General features: G+C 35.4%; 3 protein-coding genes across 4 annotated transcripts; 2 read left to right on the top strand and 1 right to left on the bottom strand.

Moving 5' to 3' along the window:
- Positions 1-1,860: 1,860 nt before the first annotated feature.
- Positions 1,861-3,986, top strand: LOC109020447. The gene is made up of 5 exons (XM_019002906.2): positions 1,861-2,264; positions 2,386-2,489; positions 2,625-2,796; positions 2,959-3,081; positions 3,193-3,986. The coding sequence occupies exons 1-5, from the start codon at positions 2,079-2,081 to the stop codon at positions 3,859-3,861; spliced, it is 1,254 nt and encodes a 417-aa protein (XP_018858451.1). The 5' UTR covers positions 1,861-2,078; the 3' UTR covers positions 3,862-3,986.
- Positions 3,987-8,600: 4,614 nt separating this feature from the next.
- Positions 8,601-10,513, bottom strand: LOC109020449 (homologous-pairing protein 2 homolog). Its single transcript, XM_019002909.2, has 6 exons — positions 10,440-10,513; positions 10,305-10,330; positions 9,611-9,878; positions 9,331-9,401; positions 9,037-9,225; positions 8,601-8,959 (listed from the first exon to the last, which is right to left on the bottom strand). Exons 1-6 carry the CDS (start codon positions 10,468-10,470, stop codon positions 8,861-8,863), a joined length of 684 nt encoding a protein of 227 aa, XP_018858454.1. The 5' UTR covers positions 10,471-10,513; the 3' UTR covers positions 8,601-8,860.
- Positions 10,514-11,678: 1,165 nt separating this feature from the next.
- Positions 11,679-14,339, top strand: LOC109020448. 2 transcript variants are annotated; one of them, XM_019002907.2, is made up of 5 exons: positions 11,679-12,094; positions 12,350-12,443; positions 13,120-13,157; positions 13,262-13,397; positions 13,778-14,339. In XM_019002907.2, exons 1-5 carry the CDS (start codon positions 11,750-11,752, stop codon positions 14,191-14,193), a joined length of 1,029 nt encoding a protein of 342 aa, XP_018858452.1. In that variant the 5' UTR covers positions 11,679-11,749; the 3' UTR covers positions 14,194-14,339. The 2 variants fall into 2 exon arrangements, with proteins under 2 accessions (XP_018858452.1, XP_018858453.1); XM_019002908.2 differs by lacking the exons at positions 12,350-12,443; positions 13,120-13,157.
- The last annotated feature ends 5,225 nt before the right edge of the window (positions 14,340-19,564 follow it).

Here is a 19,564-nt window from a genome sequence, read left to right as displayed (position 1 = left end):
TTCTATTTAGTAAACAGTATATTATTTATTCATAGTTAAAATCTAACCGTTGAGATAGATAAAATAAAAAGTGATATAACACGATCTTAAGTGGTCAGATCTTAGAGACTTATATAAAAGATGTTAAATGTGGTAGTTTGGAGAATTAATCTCCATGCTTTGAAAACTTAATTAGTTAAATATTGCCCAGGTAATTATTACAAGAAAAACGAGTATTTGCGTTGAGAATAGACTCGTTTTAGTAAGAAGTGATCATTTTCACAACATATAACTCGCTGCAAATAAGTGTTTTTCTTGTAGCAGCTATACGTAATATCACGAAGAGGTTACATGATGATATACTTCTAAAGAATGGTATTGTAGAGTTTTTAAAATATCAATCATTCAATGTTTTTAATTTTCTGTAGCAATTAAATTGTTGTTAAATGTAGAAACTTTTCTTTGATAATACCGTCTCACCTTTCTTGTTTCTTTTATTTATTATATATTTTTTTAAAAAAAATTATATTCATCATTCTTACACCATATATCATACATAATTTTTTTTGTCTTTCCAAATATATATGTGGTATATGAATGATAAGTAGAAGAACGCAATTAGTATAATAGGAATAAAATAAAAAAAATTTAAAACATGTGTGGTGTGTGGTATAAGATGATGTATAATAAAACATTTTTTTAATGATCCGGAAGAAGGCCATGTATATATCAAACTTTCCTTCTCCTTGATTACCAAGTTCTCCATTTAATAGTAATTAGTGTAAACTTGTACAATGTGTAGAAAATAATTAAATATAAAATAAAATATGTGACTAAATTAGTATATGTTGAGGCATCATACACTAAATAGAACTATTCAAAAAGTACTGTTAATAATAGAAATTAGATTTTAAAAAGCTTGGTTGAGCAACATTAACCATTTTACTATGTTTTGTTTCTACCCAAAATCATTTACTGCCAAGTTAAATGAAGTAAGTTGAAAAAACAGAAGAGTACACATTTGAAAAACTAAAAGGCTACTAATTTCAAATAAAACTATTTTAATTTAAGAGTAATGTTACGTACAGTCATGGAGTACGCAAACATCATGCATTCGTTTTGAAAAAGAGTGAGATCTATTATTAAAAAATTAATTTATTTTTATGTAGGTCTCATATTTATTCATTTTTTTTAAAGTAACTGTACGACACTTACACATTATTGTAAATATCATTTTTCTTATCGAAATGTAGGTGACGTGATATTCTCATTATATCACTGCACGTCATGTAATTAAATTATTTAAATAAATATTAATTTTAATTAACATGACATTCTATAATGAAAATATGAGTATCACGTATTGGTATGGTAGCATCTAATAATTACGCGAATAGAAATCGTGTAAATTTTGGTGTTTTGAAGTTTGAAGCCTTGAAAACAAAGTTAATTAGGAGGTAAATTAGCATGGCTGACAATAGATAAGGCGAACTCCGTCGTACTTAAAAGATCTGTTTGTATAGTGAGATAAGATATAATAATTTTAAATAAAAGTTAAAAGTTAAATAAAATATTATTAAAATATTAATTTTTAATATTATTATCATTTTAAGATTTAAAAAAATTAAATTATTTATTATATTTTATATAAAAATTTTATAGACGCGACGAGAAGTTAAATGAAATCGGTATCCATACGGGCTTAAGTTAATGGTATATACTACTTTCCTTTTCCTCAAACGCGTGGATTGAATGCTGGACCCATTCCTTCCTTGCCAGCTCAGCTTCTCTTCTTCCTCGAAATTGACTTCCCAACCGCGTTCTAAGACCGCTCGGCGCTCGTTCCCATTTCCGATTTACGTATGAAAGATAACTTCGTTCTGAAGGCAAAAAGCTCATAAAACACGTACTCACTTCCAGTCTACAGAATAGTCACGCCTAAGACCTGCTCTTTCTTCCTCTCTCTCGCGCGTCATCCCTTAAAGCAGCAAACGAGCCTGGTCTCGTTTGTCTGCTTACAGTTCTTTCAAAGCTCCTCCAAGTTCCAGAGCCTTGGGACTGCCAGCACCGCTTCATTTTCTTTCCTCGTTCGAACAGGCATGGGAAAGAAGCTTGATGCTCTGCTTGGTAGAACCTTCAAGACCTCCAAACTAAATTCCCATGTCAATCTTGCTCTCTCTCGCCTCGCCGTCTTTAGGAAAAAGCGCCAAGTCCAGTGCTCCAATGCCCGCTCTGACGTCGTTCAGCTCCTTGAGCTTGGTCACCATGAACGTGCTCTCCTTCGTGTAAGATATAATGCTTCTGGTATACTGCTTTGGAGAGGGCTTAACCTATCTTCTTCCATGTTTATAGTTGTTCGATCTTTTGTTTACTATATATAGAGTTTTTGATTTTTTTGTTTAACAGGTTGAGCATGTTATCAAGGAACAGAATATGTTGGATGTGTTTGTCATGATAGAGAGTTACTGCAATCTTTTGATTGAGAGGATCAATCTCATTGAACAAGAAAGGTTTGTTGGTTGCTTTTCCATTTCTGATCATCTGTCGATCAAAACTGCATTCGTACTTTTCATTGATCTCTTTTTGCATTTTTGTTTCTGTTTGTTGATGGAGTTATTGATATGGTCATGCTTCTTTCTTGATAGAGTGTGCCCCGATGAACTGAAGGAGGCAATATCGAGCTTGATCTATGCGGCTTCAAGATGCGGCGAATTCCCAGAGCTTCAAGAGATTCGTGCTGTTTTGACAACTCGTTATGGCAAAGAGTTTGCTTCTCAGGCTGTAGAATTACGCAACAACTGTGGAGTAAATCACAAGGTATACTTTCATGTTTCTTGACTAAATCAACATAATAGATAAAATCTATGAGTAGTAGTTCTGAGATTGTTTTCAACCTTCCATAATCTGATTAATTAGGTATGTTTGTCAATGTTTTATGGGATGTTGTGATAAACTTGTATCTGTATTGGGTTCCTGCAGATGATACTCAAACTGTCAACAAGGCAACCGAGCTTGGAGAATAGAATGAAAGTTCTCAAAGAAATCGCATCAGAGAACAACATCGTCCTGCAACTTGAGGAAGCTGCTTCTATTTCGACTGGGGTATGAAAGTTCAAAGAAAAATACTAGTTAAATAGTAGTACCGTAATCTGCCGAGATAGTAGAAAAGTAAGAAACTCATATGGGGTTTGGCTTGTCATTTGATGTATGCAGGAAAATTTGGATGTGAACAAGAATAAAAACCAGCCCGATCCAAACTCACCTGTCAATTCAGGTAGCACCAAGCTTGGGGATAATTCGCAAATTCCGTCTGAAGTGGTAGAAAAAAATGATGGGTTCTCTGATTCAATGAAGACAAGAAAAAAATACAGGGATGTAGCTGACGCAGCTCAAGCAGCTTTCGAGTCTGCAGCTTATGCAGCAGCAGCTGCAAGAGCAGCTGTGGAACTCTCTCGGTCTGAACCCCATAATCCAGATGATCACGATAGTCCCAGTACTGGACGAGGCAATGAAAATCAAGCTGAAGAAATGAGAAGGAAGAATGCAGCAGAATTTAAGAGGTCGATGTCTACTGCGACTTCAGATTCAGGAGAAGACATTGTGATGATGACCAGAGTATCCTCATATGAAACTGTTCCGGCCGATCCTTTCGAAAAGGAACTGCAATTTGATGAGAGTGATATTGAGACTGAGCATGAACAAAACCACATACAATCTCACAGCCAAATTCCTTCAGGGTTTCAAACTGGATTGAAGCTGAAATCAGTCATTGGACCCCCAGTCGGACATGCTGCAGAAGGATCTGGTAGGAAGAATGCACGTGGTTTAAACATAGAGAAGAGGCCAATATCGATGAGGACTAGACAAGTGCGGGGATACTAAGGAACTTGTCTTACTATTTTATGCATATCTGTTTGTAAGTTTTGTGAGGTGTGGTACTAATCTTCTAAGCAGATTCTATATGAACTTTAATTAGTTTTCTTGAATTTATTTTCCATAATTGTAAAGCAGTGTTATCATTTGGACTGCTAATGCTTTTATTATTATTATTATTTTTGTTTATCCGTGAGCTGAAATTCCTATTGTAAGTAGTCAACATTGTAAATTTGCCTTTCCCTTTTCAATATTCTCCACATCTTCTCTTTGGTTTAGGTTAAATGAAAAAAAACATTTTTTAATAACATTTATTAGTGTTCATCGAAACATACCCTTCAGCCAGCCTAGGTATCTCATGCGACAGAAGAACGTTCTATTATCTTATACGTACGTGGACAAAAAGTTTGGAATTGAAAATCTGTCACAACATCAGTGTGGAAGCCATCTGCACTAATAATTTAAAACCCTTCTGACAGTATTAGAAGCAATCGCATAATTTACCAAGATACATTCACGCTGTTGTACAAAAACCATCCAAAATCACACCCAAACACAAGATAGAGACAATATGTAAGTGGTTTGGCAATTTGCCTACATCTACTGTAGCGGAAACAGTACATTTCAAAGTATTTATACAAAATATACAAACTCCAACAAGATTATCTCTATCTCTACAAATGACCCTCTTCTATGTATTTCCCACAGATACTGTTTCGTTTACAAAATGATCTCCTTTTTATAGGAGAAGCTTCAGGAGACAAACAAACAATTAAAGGGACTGTAAGAGACAAGCTTGATATTTTTTAGACAAGTTTGATATTTGGAGACAAGCTAGATATTTGGAGCAGCTATCTAAGACTGTTGAGGAGCTACTGTTCACACTTAGATTGATATTTAACAATCACTCCCTCTACCCAAGTGTGCCATATTAAGCTGCTACAAATTGTTGCTTCCTCCAAATGATTTCACCCCCTTATTTGAAATACTCGTTATATCTGCCATGAGAGATTTTCGCTATCAAATGTGCCTTAAGGCACCAACGCACCCGAAGTGCTCAGCAGTGTGAGATATTGATCAATTCCAAACAAAGTTAAAATTTGATCCCTGTGACGACTTTTGTCAACATATCTGCTGGATTGTCTTCAGTGCCAATCTTCTGAAGTAGAATGTCCCATTCATCTAATATCTCACGTATGAAGTGAAAACGAACATCTATATGCTTTGTTTGAGAATGATACACATGATTCTTGGCCAGATGAATTGTACTCTAACTATCACAGTAAATGGTAACCTCTTGCTGTTTAAAGCTCATGTGCGACTCACAAGGTGCTTTACTATCATGGCTGCCTTCATGGGAGTCTTTATGCTCATGTGACTTGAGCATCTCAGACTCGTTGAATGTAACATCTTTACTGATTATTACCTTCTTTGACTCTATGCACCAGAGTCTATACCCTTTTACACCAATACTAAAGCCTAAGAGTTTTACTTTCTTAGCTCTAGGATCAAGCTTACTTTCTTTAGTATGATAATAAACTGGACATAAAAAAATGTGTAAAGAATCATAATCAATAGCATGTGTACCTTTCCATATTTCAATGGGTGTCTTCCCGCCATTGCCAGCTGCGGGTAATCGGTTGATGAGGTGGCAGACATACGTCACAACTTCAACCCAAAATTATTTATTGAATCCAGCATCCAGTAACATACACCGTACTTTCTCTAGCAAAGTACGATTCATCCGTTCTGCCACACCGTTTTGTTGCGGTGTTCCTTGTACAGTGAAGTGTCTAACAATTCCCTCTTTCCGGCATACTTCCATGAAGGGGTCTAGAGTGTACTCACCTCTATTATCTGATCTAAGCCACTTGATCTTCCTGCCAGTTTGAGTCTCGATCATCTTATTCCAATCAAGGAAGATCTTCAACACTTCATCTTTATGCTTCATCGTGTACACCCATACACGACGAGAATAATCATAAACAAATGTTTACCTCCCAAAGATGCATTCTTGAACATCGGAGTGCACATAGTCAAGTATCCCTCGTGTACTATGAACTGCGGTTCCGAATTTGATTCGCGTCTGCTTCCCTAATACACAGTTTTCACAGAAAGACAGTTTGTCAGTCTTGGCACTTTTGAGTAAGCCTTGCTTTATAAATGTTTGCAAAGCTTTTTCTCGGGCATGTCCCATTCGTATGTGCCAAAGCCTGGTGGTGTCAGCATCAGTCTCATCTAGCTTCTCACAAACTGTGGAAAGCTCTTCCACTAACAGTACTTCCTTGCAAAAAGCACAGATTTCCTCGCTTTAAGCCCTTCATACTGAATTCCCATTACCACATTGAGAATTCCATCTTCTATGGTGATTCTGAATCCCTTTGAATCCAGAGTTCCAAGTGAGATAAGATTCTTCCGCAAGTCTGGAACGTACCAAACTTCTGTCAATGTCCTGACGATTCCATCATGCAGCTTCAGCCTAATGCTACCTATTCCCTGAATCTTACAGGCATTATTGTTACCCATAAGTACTGCTTCATCACTCTTTGTGAAGTCAGTAAACCAGTCCCGATTGGGACACATGTTATAGGTACACCCGAAATCTATTATCTATTCATCAGAATGACAAATAAATGATAAACCTGTTAAGGCAAAATCTGCATCTTCATCGCTGTTGGCGACATTGGCTATGGAGGGTTGGTTCTTCTGTTGCCCTTTTAGCTTGAGACAATCCTTTTTCCAATACCCTTTGTTGTGACAAAAGACACATTCATCTTTGGCAAGTCTTCTGCCGACTAATGAAGCATGTGATGTGGCCCGTGTTTTCGATTGAAAATCCTTCTTCTTTCCTGGATCCCTTGACTTTGGTCTCACTCTTGCTGTAAAGGCTTCATTTAATGTATTTAGTTGTACCTCCTTATCTTTTCTGTGGTACTCATTATTTATCAAAACACTAGATACATCGTTAAAACTAATCTTTTCATTCTCATACAAAAGTGTGGTGATCAAATGCTCATACGTATCAGACAATGAATTTAATAAAAGTAAAGTCTTATCTTCATCTTGGATTTCTACATCCAAGTTTTGCAAATCAGCAAGTATTTGATTGGAACTATTGAAATGTTCAGACATAGACATACATTCTCGCAATTGGAATTTGAAGAGCTTCTTCTTCAAGTAAAAACGACTCTCAATACTTTTTGTCAAGTATTTTTCTTCCAATTTTCGCCAAAATTCACTTGCTTTTGTCTCTCTCATGACAAAATATTTCTGATCTTTGGTAAGGTACAAACGGATTGTACCACAAGCTTGTTGGTTAAGCTTGTCCCGATCCCTCTCCGTCATGTCCTCCAATTTCTCTTCCAGCGTAATAGCCAACTCTTGTTGAAACAAAACGTCCATGACTTCACATTGCCACATACCAAAAGTATTAGTTCCATCGAACTTCTCAACTTCAAATTTAGCATTTGACACCATGGATCTATGTCCAGATCTACTAGCATTTCCAGAGCTCCTATCACTTGCAATTTCTCATTCTGATTCCATATAAAAAATTACTTACCTCTGGAAAACGAATTTCAAAATTTTAACCGTATGGATGAGTCCAGAATGATCCAAATAGTTGGAAAGCACTACTGGATCGTTAAAATCGGATTCCGAATGGCTTAGATCATACCCAAAACAGATCTGAAATATTGAACGGTCCAAATTGAATAGGAACAACAGCAGAGCCAGTGGAGCGCGTGGGGAGCGTGGGCGCTTATAAATCACATGTCGGCTTCCTCTGGAGCGCGTGGGGGCGCATGGTCTGCACTCGTCTTCAACCTTTGGACGACCGTTGGCGGGTGAATTACACTTTCCGACCTTCTAGGAGCGCGTGTGAGCTCCTCCGATGTCCGTTTTCGATGTCGTTTGTGGCAACGTGTTCCTCTTGTTGAGACGAACCTCCTGGTGCGAACAAAAGTTGATTTGGATCAACTTGAATTTTTTAGGTAGCGTAAAACTGAAGCTTTGATATCAATTGTTGTACCAAAACCACCCAAAATTACCCCCAAACACAAGATAAAGACAATACGTAAGTGGTTCGGCAATTTGCCTACGTCCACTGTAGCGGAAATAATAGATTTTAAAGTATTTATACAAAATATACAAACTCCAACAAGATTATCTCTATCTCTACAAATGACCCTCTTCTTTGTATTTCCCACAAACACTGTTTCGTTTACAAGATGATCTCCTTTTATAGGAGAAGTTTCAGGAGACAAACAAACAATTAAAGGAAATGTAAGAGACAAGCTTGATATTTGGATACAAGCTAGATATTTGGAGCAGCTCTCTAAGATTGTTGAGGAGTTACTGTTCACACTTGGGTTGAAATTTAACACACGCAATAATATTGCGAATGGCACTACCTCTCTAGGCTACAAGGCTGCCACATTTCAACTTGTATTTTCATCCCATGTCAATAGGGCACTTTGTATGTCATGTGCCGTGCTGTGAAATGAACTCCGAGAACCAGAATTTATCCCTTTCGATGGTATGATATTAACAGTTCTAATGAAAGCTGAAAGAAAGAACAGTACTACAGATACAAGTGCTCAAATCCGTTCATGGTTATATATCAGTGCTCAGCCATACAATTGTTTGCTTAGCTGAGGAACATTACAATTCATGTTGAGGTTGTCAGTTCTAGCAAAGTGTTAGGCTGAATTAGTCATCTCAGAGTAAAACAAAGGAATTGCTCATATATTGATAATTTTTCATAATTGAAGTACATGGGGCCTTATGCTTAACATTGTGAGTAATGTCTGAGCTCCTCTACTACATAAACTGTCATATCATGTGTCATTGTAAAAGAAACATTGAGCATGTAATGCCTATGAAAGATATAGATCTTCAAAGCATGCAGAATTTACATGTATTTTCCTTTTGCAATAGGTTCACCTCTAGGAAAATATCATCTTATACACTTGAAAAGACTTGAGCGAAGACGAAACACTTCACCAAATCACTGGCCTCTAGGACGCTTCTTACCATGTTGCAGCAGGTCGCTATTCGACTGCAAATTCACACCAACATCTTCATCATATTCAATTCCAAGCTCCTCCTGAAAAGATGTACACTTAGCAACAACAGCGATCCCAAATCTGTATGCTTGGAAGACATAAAACCTACTTAAATTACCTTGAACTCCTTGAGATCCTTGGGTGAGTTCTCGGTAATAGCATCCCATACATCTTTGAACATCCTTTTACGCCTTCTCCACTGACTGAGTTTTTCTGAGTACATGTTCTCGATTGCCTTACGGTCTTCAGGCCTCACCAGGGTAACTCCTCCACGCAATTTTTCTAGTTTGTCCTCCATTTCCTTGACCTGAATCAGAATTAAAATGTCCCAAGGATGTTCCAATACTTATTTGGAGATATATCTTACCCGGTTCAATATAGAAAAGAGTCAAAAGACATCCTAGTGAATTACCTCCTTTCTCAGTTTGGTTTCTCTGTCCCATATCTGTTCAAGTGTCAAATTTGATTGCAAAGTTCTAATCTCTGCAACAACAGTGTATTTCAATTGTCACATTACATAAATTCATAGACTTTCCCAGGTTGAATCTGGTTTTTCCCCGCATTGAAGTTCATGAGAATTCATATTAAGAAATCAAAATCTTAATTCTAGAGCTGCTATGTTTGGAATAACAAAGACTATCAACACCGAGGACCAACTTCTGCAAAAGAAGTAAAAGGAGTGCAGGATGTACCTCCCTCGACCTCGCCGATTGCTTTCCTTTGCTCCTGGAGCTGTTGCTGAAGGCTGGCATTTTCCTCCTTCATCCTATTAAGCTCTTCGTTGTTCGGGATATCAAATTGGTCTTGCCGGGCGATGTAAATCTTCTGCTTACCGTACTCCTTGAACGAGATCCGTCCAGTATCAGCCAGAGTATCCAATGCCTTTTGAACTGCCGCCTTCTTGAGGTTGAACTTTTGCAAAAAATCGGCCACATTTTGTGAATTTAATGGCCTGTTTTGCTGTACAAGAAAGGAAAAAGAAAAAGGGCCCAGAATTTAAGATACAGAAGAAAGTGTGAATATCGATTCAATGCACCTCCATCGAAAAAGAAGAAATCTATTTTCTGAGGAGAAAATTTGGTAAATGATTAAGAGTGAGTATGATAAATGTGATTACAGATTCAACTTTCCTCGGCGGCGAAAGAATGGAAAACGTAAGACTCAAAATGAAGCCTCAGCGCCTCATTTAGCCACAGCGAAATTCGTAAGAAAAGAAAAGGGAAACTTGGGAATGTGAGGATTTCATTTCATTCCTCGAAGAAACTTTAGATAACACGAAGTTTCGGCACATTATAAAATTAGAGGTTTAACCAGAGAAGGGCAGCAAGCCATGAAACCTAAACGCAGACGTTTTCTCAGAGACCGGTGAAAAAAATGCCTTGTTACCTCATTCACGAAGTTGAGAACGATTCCTGCAAAAATAAGAACAAATGAAAAATAATTAAGAAAACAAACCAAGATTCAGCAAAGAAATTGGAAGCTCAAGCGATGGAAGATGGAATTGAGGGATGTATCATGTACCTTCGGCGCTGCTATCGGACTTGGGAGCCATTGGACCAAAACTGCCAAGAAGATTGCGCGGGAAAGCTTCTGAAACCTTTTTTTGCTTTTCCTATTTATTTTACTTTCCCCAAATATATATCAGATGCAGTGAGGACGAAGCTCGCAGAATGTTTTTTCAAGCTGAACGACACCGTTTACTAGCCTATACTTTCTGTTTTTATTTTCCACTTTCGACTCAAAGAAATAGTTTGATCCCAAGTAAAACACTACTTTTTCCTCTCATTTTTACCGCTTCTGGCAAAAATTTTTTTTAATGATTAAGAAAGTAATTTTAAGTGTATTGATATTTTTTTTAAAAAAATATTTAAATGTATTAAAAATATGTGACAAGAAAAATAAAAATAAAAAATAAAAAAAACTCTTGATCCCAATCCTAGCCTATAAAGGTAAAATTGTATTTATACTTAGGTGCCGTTTGGATAGTGAGTTGAGAGGAGATGAGATAAAAGTTGGATAAAATATTGTTAAAATATTATTATTATTTTAAAATTTGAAAAAATTGAATTGTTTATTATATTTTATGTAGAAATTTTAAAAAATTATAATGATAAGATAAAATGAGATTAAATACTTTCATTGTCCAAATAGGGCTTAGTGAACATAAATAATAGACATGTCAATTTTTTGTAACATGTCTATAAAATTTCAATTTCATGACATCTAATCTTTTAAATTATGTGGAAATAAGTTTTTCAGCAATTACCAATGATTTTTCTATTTTATTTAGTCATTTATTAATAATGAGTAATGGAGTCAGTAAATAAATAACATCACTCGATAAATTATTCAAAATGATTGATCAAATCAAATCTGAACTCATTTAATTTATTTTTAATTTAAATAATTTGTAAACACAAAATCATAATAGACTATTGTAAAGAAAAATTTCACAAAAGTACGTTAAAAAACTAATATTGTTGGAGGTGGTATGTTAAATTATAAAATTATTTTTACTTTAAAATAGATCTAACGTATCATATGAAATTATATTAATTTATAAATTTATTTTTATACAATTTGTTCTAGCATTTCTCTATTGTAAATCCTGGTTAATTCGGTCAATATTAACTAACAAATTGACTGCTCTGCCTAGAAAAATCACATGCAATTAACCTTTCCTTATGAACCTTACGAAACATTAGGAAAAAAGAAAGGAAGAATAGAGGCAGACTTGCTATAAGCCTATAAATAAGACTGGAGTGTGTATATCCGAGTTTGGGTGAAGGGAGCTGAACCACGCACATTGTCTTCCTCCCGCTCTCGGAAATATGGTGACGACGTCCCATTCTTTGCTCTGCAGCAGCTACTCATTCTTCACCCCAAAACCTGCACTTTCTCCACGCCAATTGCCCAAACTAACAGCCTCAATAGGATCCTCGAAAGCTAGTACGTGGGCAACTACAACGCCGCCTCCTCCACCACAAACACCACATCTCATCATCTCCAGTCGTATAAGGAAACCAGTGTGCCGCGCTGCTCGACGCAAGCCTGCTACTGTAGTATCTTCGTCCGCAGACGAGGGCGATGATAACACACGGCGTTTGCTGCAAATAATTTTGTGGATGGCCGAGGGAGTTTACATTTTATGGCTCTTCTTGCTTCCTTATGCCCCAGTAAGCCGCTTTTCCTTTCTAGCCACTTTCTGTATCCAATTGCTTGCCAAACATTACCTATTGCTTTATGTAATTTGAAATTGTTGGAGTTTCAAGTTCAATGGAAAGTTTGTGGCTTTCGTTGATATTATCCATGGGATTTATCTGACAGGAAAATAGTGTCAACCATAGCATTTCATTCACTCCTATGTTACCATACCAAGATTGATAAGCCATACTTTAAATTTAAATCAAGTTTTGCTTGTATTATCTCAGGGAGATCCCCTGTGGGCCATCAGTTCAGACACAATAAACTCTCTTCTGGGTCTTTCACTCAATTTCTTCTTGATCTTGCCTCTTATGAATTCTGGTATGTATAGCAATTGTTGGTTATACCCATATTGTGATGTCAATCATCTCAATTTATGGGCGTTCGTCTCTATTCTGATGGATTCCTGATGCTTCTATAGTGAATTCTATTGACCTAGTAATTATCGATAATGATTTCTCATTCTAATTTTAGATTCAGTTTTTTTTTCTTATGCTAGAAAATTCATGACCATTGTGCAGATGATATTCATTATTTTGAAATAAACAGCAATATCCCTCGTTGTTTTTTTAAGCAAGATATTCTTCTTCTCAACAAGTCATTCCAGCGTTCTTTTTACCCCTTTAACGAATGCTCTGAATCCGTTTTCTTGATTATTTAATCATTTGGGATGCCAACAAATGTTGACTTTTTTTAATTGTCAGTTGAGGTGAATTCGAGCTCTCATAATATTTAAAAGAATTTCATTTATACATGGCTTCGGTTCTTATGGGATCTCCAGATTTGGTGACTGTTTTGGTAGTTTATAGGACAACAACATATATATTTTCTCAGAATATTTCTTTTATCTGGATATGATGCTGAAATTCATTTGCTTCTAGTAATGGTATGTTCTGCAATTCTAGTAGTTGTTTATTTTGTTATCTGGTTTGTGGAGCAATATGTTATTTTAGTGTTTGATCCGATAATCTCTGAAATAAACTTATTGGCAGAGTAGTTGGCATTCACATAATTGATGCCCCGGTTCTTCACCCGGTAAGAATCAGAATACAATGTAAATTTGGCTGGCACTCATCATGTTCCACCATGCTTATTGATTCAAATGTTCACATGATGTTGGACTGTTTGTCTTTCATCAGGTTTCAGAAGGATTATTCAATTTTGTTATTGGGTGGACATTCATGTTTGCTCCATTGCTATTCACGGATCGTAAAAGGGACAGATACAAGGGGTCTCTCGACGTTCTATGGGGTCTTCAGATGTTCCTTACTAACAGTATGCACTTCTACAAACTCTCATGCAGTCATGCATAATGGGTAGTTAGATTGGTTTGACCATGTAAATACAAGCACAATTTACCTGATTAAATTTGAACTAGTGGCACCCAGGCCGAGTGGGGTAATCATATTTGTTAGGGTTCCTACGAGCTCTTTTGGACGTAGTTGATTTTACTGGATGATGTTCCCCCTGTGGTTAAGTTTGGAAGCGCACCCTAGAGAAGTCTTTGCTTCACTTTTTATATGCGTTAGTTTCCATTTTGTTTCTTCCTCTTTTCCCCTCTTGTGCATCCTTACTTGTTTTGAAAAAACAAAGCTAGTGGAACTGAATTAAGTTTACAACTAAACAATGTATCACCATTGTTCTTTTGATTGCAGCATTTTTAATACCTTACATGGCTATCCGGATGAATGAGGCTGGTGCAGACTATACTCCAAGCAAGCGCTCACAGCTGGGCTCTGTGATGACAAACGGTGCTCCTATTGTCGGACTAATTGGCGGGTCTGTGTGTCTGATATCTGCTTTGTGGGCCGTATTTGGTCGAATGGACAGCAATTTTGGGAGCATAGGGGACAGATGGGAATTCTTGGCCAGTTATCTAGGATCAGAGCGACTGGCTTATGCCTTCATATGGGATATATGTTTTTACCTGATTTTCCAACCTTGGTTGATAGGTGACAACCTTCAAAACGTTCAGGAGAGCAAGGTTAATCTAGTAAACTATCTTAGATTTGTCCCTGTGGTTGGCCTAATCGCTTACCTTCTATGTTTGAATCTTGATGACGAAGATTAGCTACACTTGGTATGAAGTCAGCATGAGTATCAGTGAGTAATACATAAAGGTAGTAACCTAATTTTAATTGCATTTGGCATGTGAAGAGTAGAAAAGTGACACTACTTCTCTAATAGAATGAGATTTTATCGGTCTAATTCCATTCACTATTCGATTCCATGCCTAAGGTACATATTTGCATATATGATTAGAACTAAGTTTGGTAAGCCTTAATGCATTACTATACTTAGGCAGAATTTCCAAAAGCATAATCCGAATTTCAATTGTACTTTTTTTTTTTAATCGAACTTGCTCACCTCGAAAAGCTATGTATTTATTCCCTAAAGTGTTCAGGTGAGAGTCCGACCTCCGCGCCAAATTGGTCACATCGGTAGCCTGGTTAAGATGTATGAGCATTTTCTTGTGGTGTATCAATGGTTTTCTCTCTGAAGTGGCCTTGGGCCCTTGAGCTCCGACCCGGCATCCTTTCACGGCCATGTTCAGGTACTAGATCAAGAGCAAGACCAATGTTCTTATCTAGCCAAGTAAACTTCAACAGCAGCCTTGGCTGTAAGAGTTTTATTAAAGAGAGATGATAAAACACCAAATTATCTACAATTTATATACAACCATTTAATAAAATAATAATTTTTTTTTCAAATTTCCCTTTAGTTTTGCTTTAACTCTATATGATTAATTTTTAAATAAATATTATTATATTAAGAAGTAGTGATTTATAGTTGTAGATGAGTGGGTGTTTCATCACTTCTCGTTATTAAAATAGGTCCCGTTTAGATACAGAAACACTCTTAACAGAATGAGCGACAATGTATCCTTGAAAGCCCCTAATTTCCCTTTAGTTTTGCTTTAACTCTATATGATTAATTTTTAAATAAATATTATTATATTAAGAAGTAGTGATTTATAGTTGTAGATGAGTGGGTGTTTCATCACTTTTCGTTATTAAAATAGGTCCCGTTTAGATATAGAAACACTCTTAACAGAATGAGCGACAATGTACCCCTGAAAGCCCCTACAGCAACGCAAGGGGTTGTTAAGCCTAGTAGCCGTGGTGAAGTGACAAATAAAAATAAAAAAAGAAAAAGAAAAGGGGAGGTGGATTTCGGCGGCAGGAGGATGCCGGGGATGCCTAATTTGCATTTCCTCTTTGGCGACGACCACAGTTGTACCGGGATGAAGGCAGAAGATCTCAGCTCATGCGGCAGCAACGTAAGGGTGAAAGAGAAAATGCGGGTTGGGTTTCACCGATTAGACTATAGGCTAGAACAGTGGGCCGTAGGTTTGGCCCAGACCTGTCACAAAAAATAAGTTTTATGCGAGTTAGCACATTGGGCTTGTAAGCTTGGCCCATACGAACAATAAAGAAAAAAAATACGGGACATAAGCTCGTGGGCCAAGCACACTGGGTCTGATTTTTTTTCCCAGGCCGAAGAGGAAAAAAAAAAAAAAAGAAAGGAAAATAATATATATACTTAATATTTTATTTATATATACCTACATATTGACGTATTAGTTATCGAAAATAATGAAAATTTTAAAATTTAAAATTCAAATTAAAAAAGAAAACATTGATAAAATGAGGTTGCCACTAAAATATGTGTAACATTGTGCGTAAAATTATACCTACGTAGTACGTATAGTACTACTCAAAGAGAGAAGAGAAATGAATCATTGTGACCCGACCAGTGCACCGACCTGGGCATTGAATTGGGTCGCGTAGCAGGTTGATCGATTGGATCCGACCATATTTTTTAATATTAATTTTAATACTTTAATATTAATTTTTTTAAAAAAGAAATAAAAAAAGATTCATTTTCTCTCTCAAAGCATGTCATTTATTGTTTAATAAATACATGAATTATTTGGATTTGAATTGTGTCTACTAGTTATAAAATTCTTAACTATTATTTCTTATGAATTTTATTATATAGTAGGCCCTATAAATATATGAGTTTTTTGGACTTAAATTATGGTTATTAGATATAAAATTCTTAATTATTGTTTCTCATGAATTTTATTATATGATTGGCCATATATATAATTACTCATTTTAAACGAAATGAATAACTTGTACCAAAAGCAGGAAATGAGTTGGTTGCAAAAAGGTACAAAACCTTACCTGATTTTGGATTACAAATAATTAACCCTATTATATCATGAGTAATAATAAAAAATAATCATAATAATTGGCACGAAAAATTTAAAAAATGGTGTTCGCCCCAATGTACAAACCTTATTTTTAAATAATTTGACCCATGATATTATTAGTGATGTGGAGAGAACAATATGTGTGCAAGGTTTCACTCCAAAAGATAAGATTTTGATGCACTACCAGCTGATTCACTGAAGTTAATGTTGAAGGGAACAATTTGTATGTCAAAATTTATTTTCAAAGGAAAATTCTAGTAATACAACTAGTTCATTCACAGAATTTAAATGGATGAAACAATTTGTATGTTAAAGCTTACTCCTAAAGGAGAAATCTGGTGAGAAAGTTAGTTCATCCACACAATTTAAAATTAGAGAGAACATTTTGTATGTTGAGATTTATTCTCAAATGAGTGATCTCAATAATACTATTAGTTCATCCATAATGATTTAAATTTTGTTATTGGTTATGAGTGTCCAATTCAAAACATTAACGTGATAAAAATATTTTTTTCCTCTTGCAGTAAGTATACAAGTATCATTACAAGACTTCCTATACATAATAACTCTAGTTTTAGAGTAAGATGAGCATGTTAGATTTACCATAAGAGTCTTAGACCCTAATTTATTTGTTTTAAGTCTAAAATTAATTATTATTGAGAATAGTGGTAAATGTTAGAAAGTTACTATGTTTAAGGAGATGGAATTAAGTATTACATTTCAAACTCTAGGAATGAAAATGATAAAGTCTTTTTATTTTTGTAATATATCCCAAATTCATTAGAATGGTTTATTCTAGATGTATTATTATTTCATCAAAATAATAAAATAAGAACGTGTTAGAATTTAGACAAATTTATTTTGCTAATTTGTGATTTAGGAAATTATATATTTTGGCAAAGGAAAAGAAATGAGTGTCACTAAAGTGTAAGAATGTTACACTTTTAAAAGAAATAAAAACACATGAAAGTTTAGGTATCCTAAACATAAGACTTTATTACAAATGTTCATGTTTTAATTTATTTATTTTGCTTGTATAAATTTCAAATCAAAATCTAGAAATGTTTATAATTATTTTTGGTGCTTAAAGTTGAGTGCAAATATTTATGTTTGAATTTGTTTCAAAATATCATTTATATTTATTCCATTTTTCCCAATAGTGAATGCATGTTAAAATATTTAACGTTTGCCCCCACACACAAGTTACAAAATTTTATAGCAATACCAGCAGTACCAGCTGCTGTGTTTGCCACAGGCTTCAACACCTCCTCAGCCTTTTGAGTTGAAGAACCCGCGACATTTTACACATAATCAGCACACCTACTTTTGCTCAAACATGAATACATGATCTTCTTTGAAGGGAGGAGTGGAGCTCAATTTCTTCGGATGTATTAGGTTCTCATGAGGTTGTGGATGTTGATAAACTCTCTTGGTTTCAGAGGGTGTTTAAGCTCGAAGTGCTTCTTGGGCTGCTGAAACAGTGACTTTTTGCTGAAACAGCTCGAAATGCTTGGGGTTCCCAGCATTTCTATTGAGATTTTTTTTAACAATGATTAAATAAATATCATGAATTTTTTTTTTTTAATTTTTAAGGATATAAAAAGAATGTATGAAAAAGAAGGCATTTAGCATTATCGGAACATTTCAGTTTCGATGGGTGTAGCACGACTCTTCTACTTATCAAAGGGTTCGTTAGTACATACAATTTGAGGTTTTGAAGGGTCTGAAGCTGATCATCTACAAAGATATCAGACAAAGAAGATAAGAGAGCAGTACTGTAGGCATTGCATGGGTTGAATTGCCAGTTGCCACAAGGGATATAACATTTTGATGTAAACATGCATACAAGTACACTCGGGTCACTGTCTATCATAAACTTTTACCGAAGAGAAGTATAACTGAAGTGAAGGACTCTTGCAAGTAATCTGCAGTGATTGGCGATCATCTTGCATGCTGTATCAGGCAGTACCCTTTTTTTGCCCGATTGGCGATCATCCGCATGCAGTTCAGTACTACGTACAAACTACTTGTTAAAATGTACAGCAAGGTGGCGTTTCCTTCCCGCTAAAAAGAAGAAACTTCTTTCACCGTTAGGATCAGTCGGCTAAAGCCATGGTGTCCTCGATATCTTCTTTCCCAAATTTGACGCTGCCACTGAACTTATTTGGATTTGGTTGCACAATGATGTAAAGACAAGGTTTTCCCCACAACCACAGACTAAACACGTGGGTGTAACTTGTGTCACACATCTTTGTATATAATTACATCATTAAAAAAACATTTTTTTAATTACTAAATTAGAAAAGATAAATCATTGTCGAGAGTTCTATTTGTCGCTTTAGCATTTCTGCAATGAATTTTGTAACTTGTGTCACACGTCTTTGCACAATGATGTAGACAGCGACCTGTTCCTCAATTTTCGTCTGAAAAGTTCTCTCAAGGTGTCACTTCGTTGCAATCGTGTATATCGTGCTTTCTGCCTGATCACTGCCGCCACAATGGGGTCAAGGCCGAAATATCAGAAGAACAATTTCATGGAGCAAAATTGGTACCCTTATGTAGGATGTGTGGCTACGAGCCCCCCGTTTGTATGTCTGAATTGATTTGAATTAAATTTTTAATGAATAATAATAAATTAAGATAATAGATTAAATTTTATAAAATTCATTTAAAGTTAAGATTAATTTAAATATATTTATAAAAAATTAAAAAAAATTATGAATTTTTTATATAAAGATGTGTTGTTGGACCCTACAACTCAAACTCAAAATATGACATTTGTTCCTTAATCCTTGCACCAGAATGAAGTATAGAAAATTCTTTTTTTTTTTTTTTTTGTAGGTTCGGTGCATTGTGGGGAGACAATAATGATAGTAAACGATAGATATTTATGGTGGGTTCTAATAATTTTATAATTTCTTTTAAATATATTTAAATTCATTCTAACATTTAAATACATTTTAAATTTATCTTAAGTGGGTTCTACAAAACTCACTTAGCCATCTCAACTCACTACTATTTATTAAGAATTTAGATCAATTCAGCTCAGTTCAACATTCAAACACAACCTAAAATCTCATGGACTTTAAGGATTAGACCTATATTATTCATGGCACTGCTCTGAGCATTTCGAGTATGGTATGAAAGCATCAAGTCATATTTTTTCCTGATTTCCTTTTTGGTTTTTAGTTTACTTTTGTTTTTTTTTTTTTTTAATCTCACT

The sequence above is a fragment of the Juglans regia genome, chromosome 6 (assembly GCF_001411555.2).
Source record: "Juglans regia cultivar Chandler chromosome 6, Walnut 2.0, whole genome shotgun sequence".
NCBI classification, from domain to species: Eukaryota; Viridiplantae; Streptophyta; class Magnoliopsida; order Fagales; family Juglandaceae; genus Juglans; species Juglans regia.
This window is presented reverse-complemented; position numbering and strand designations above follow the sequence as displayed.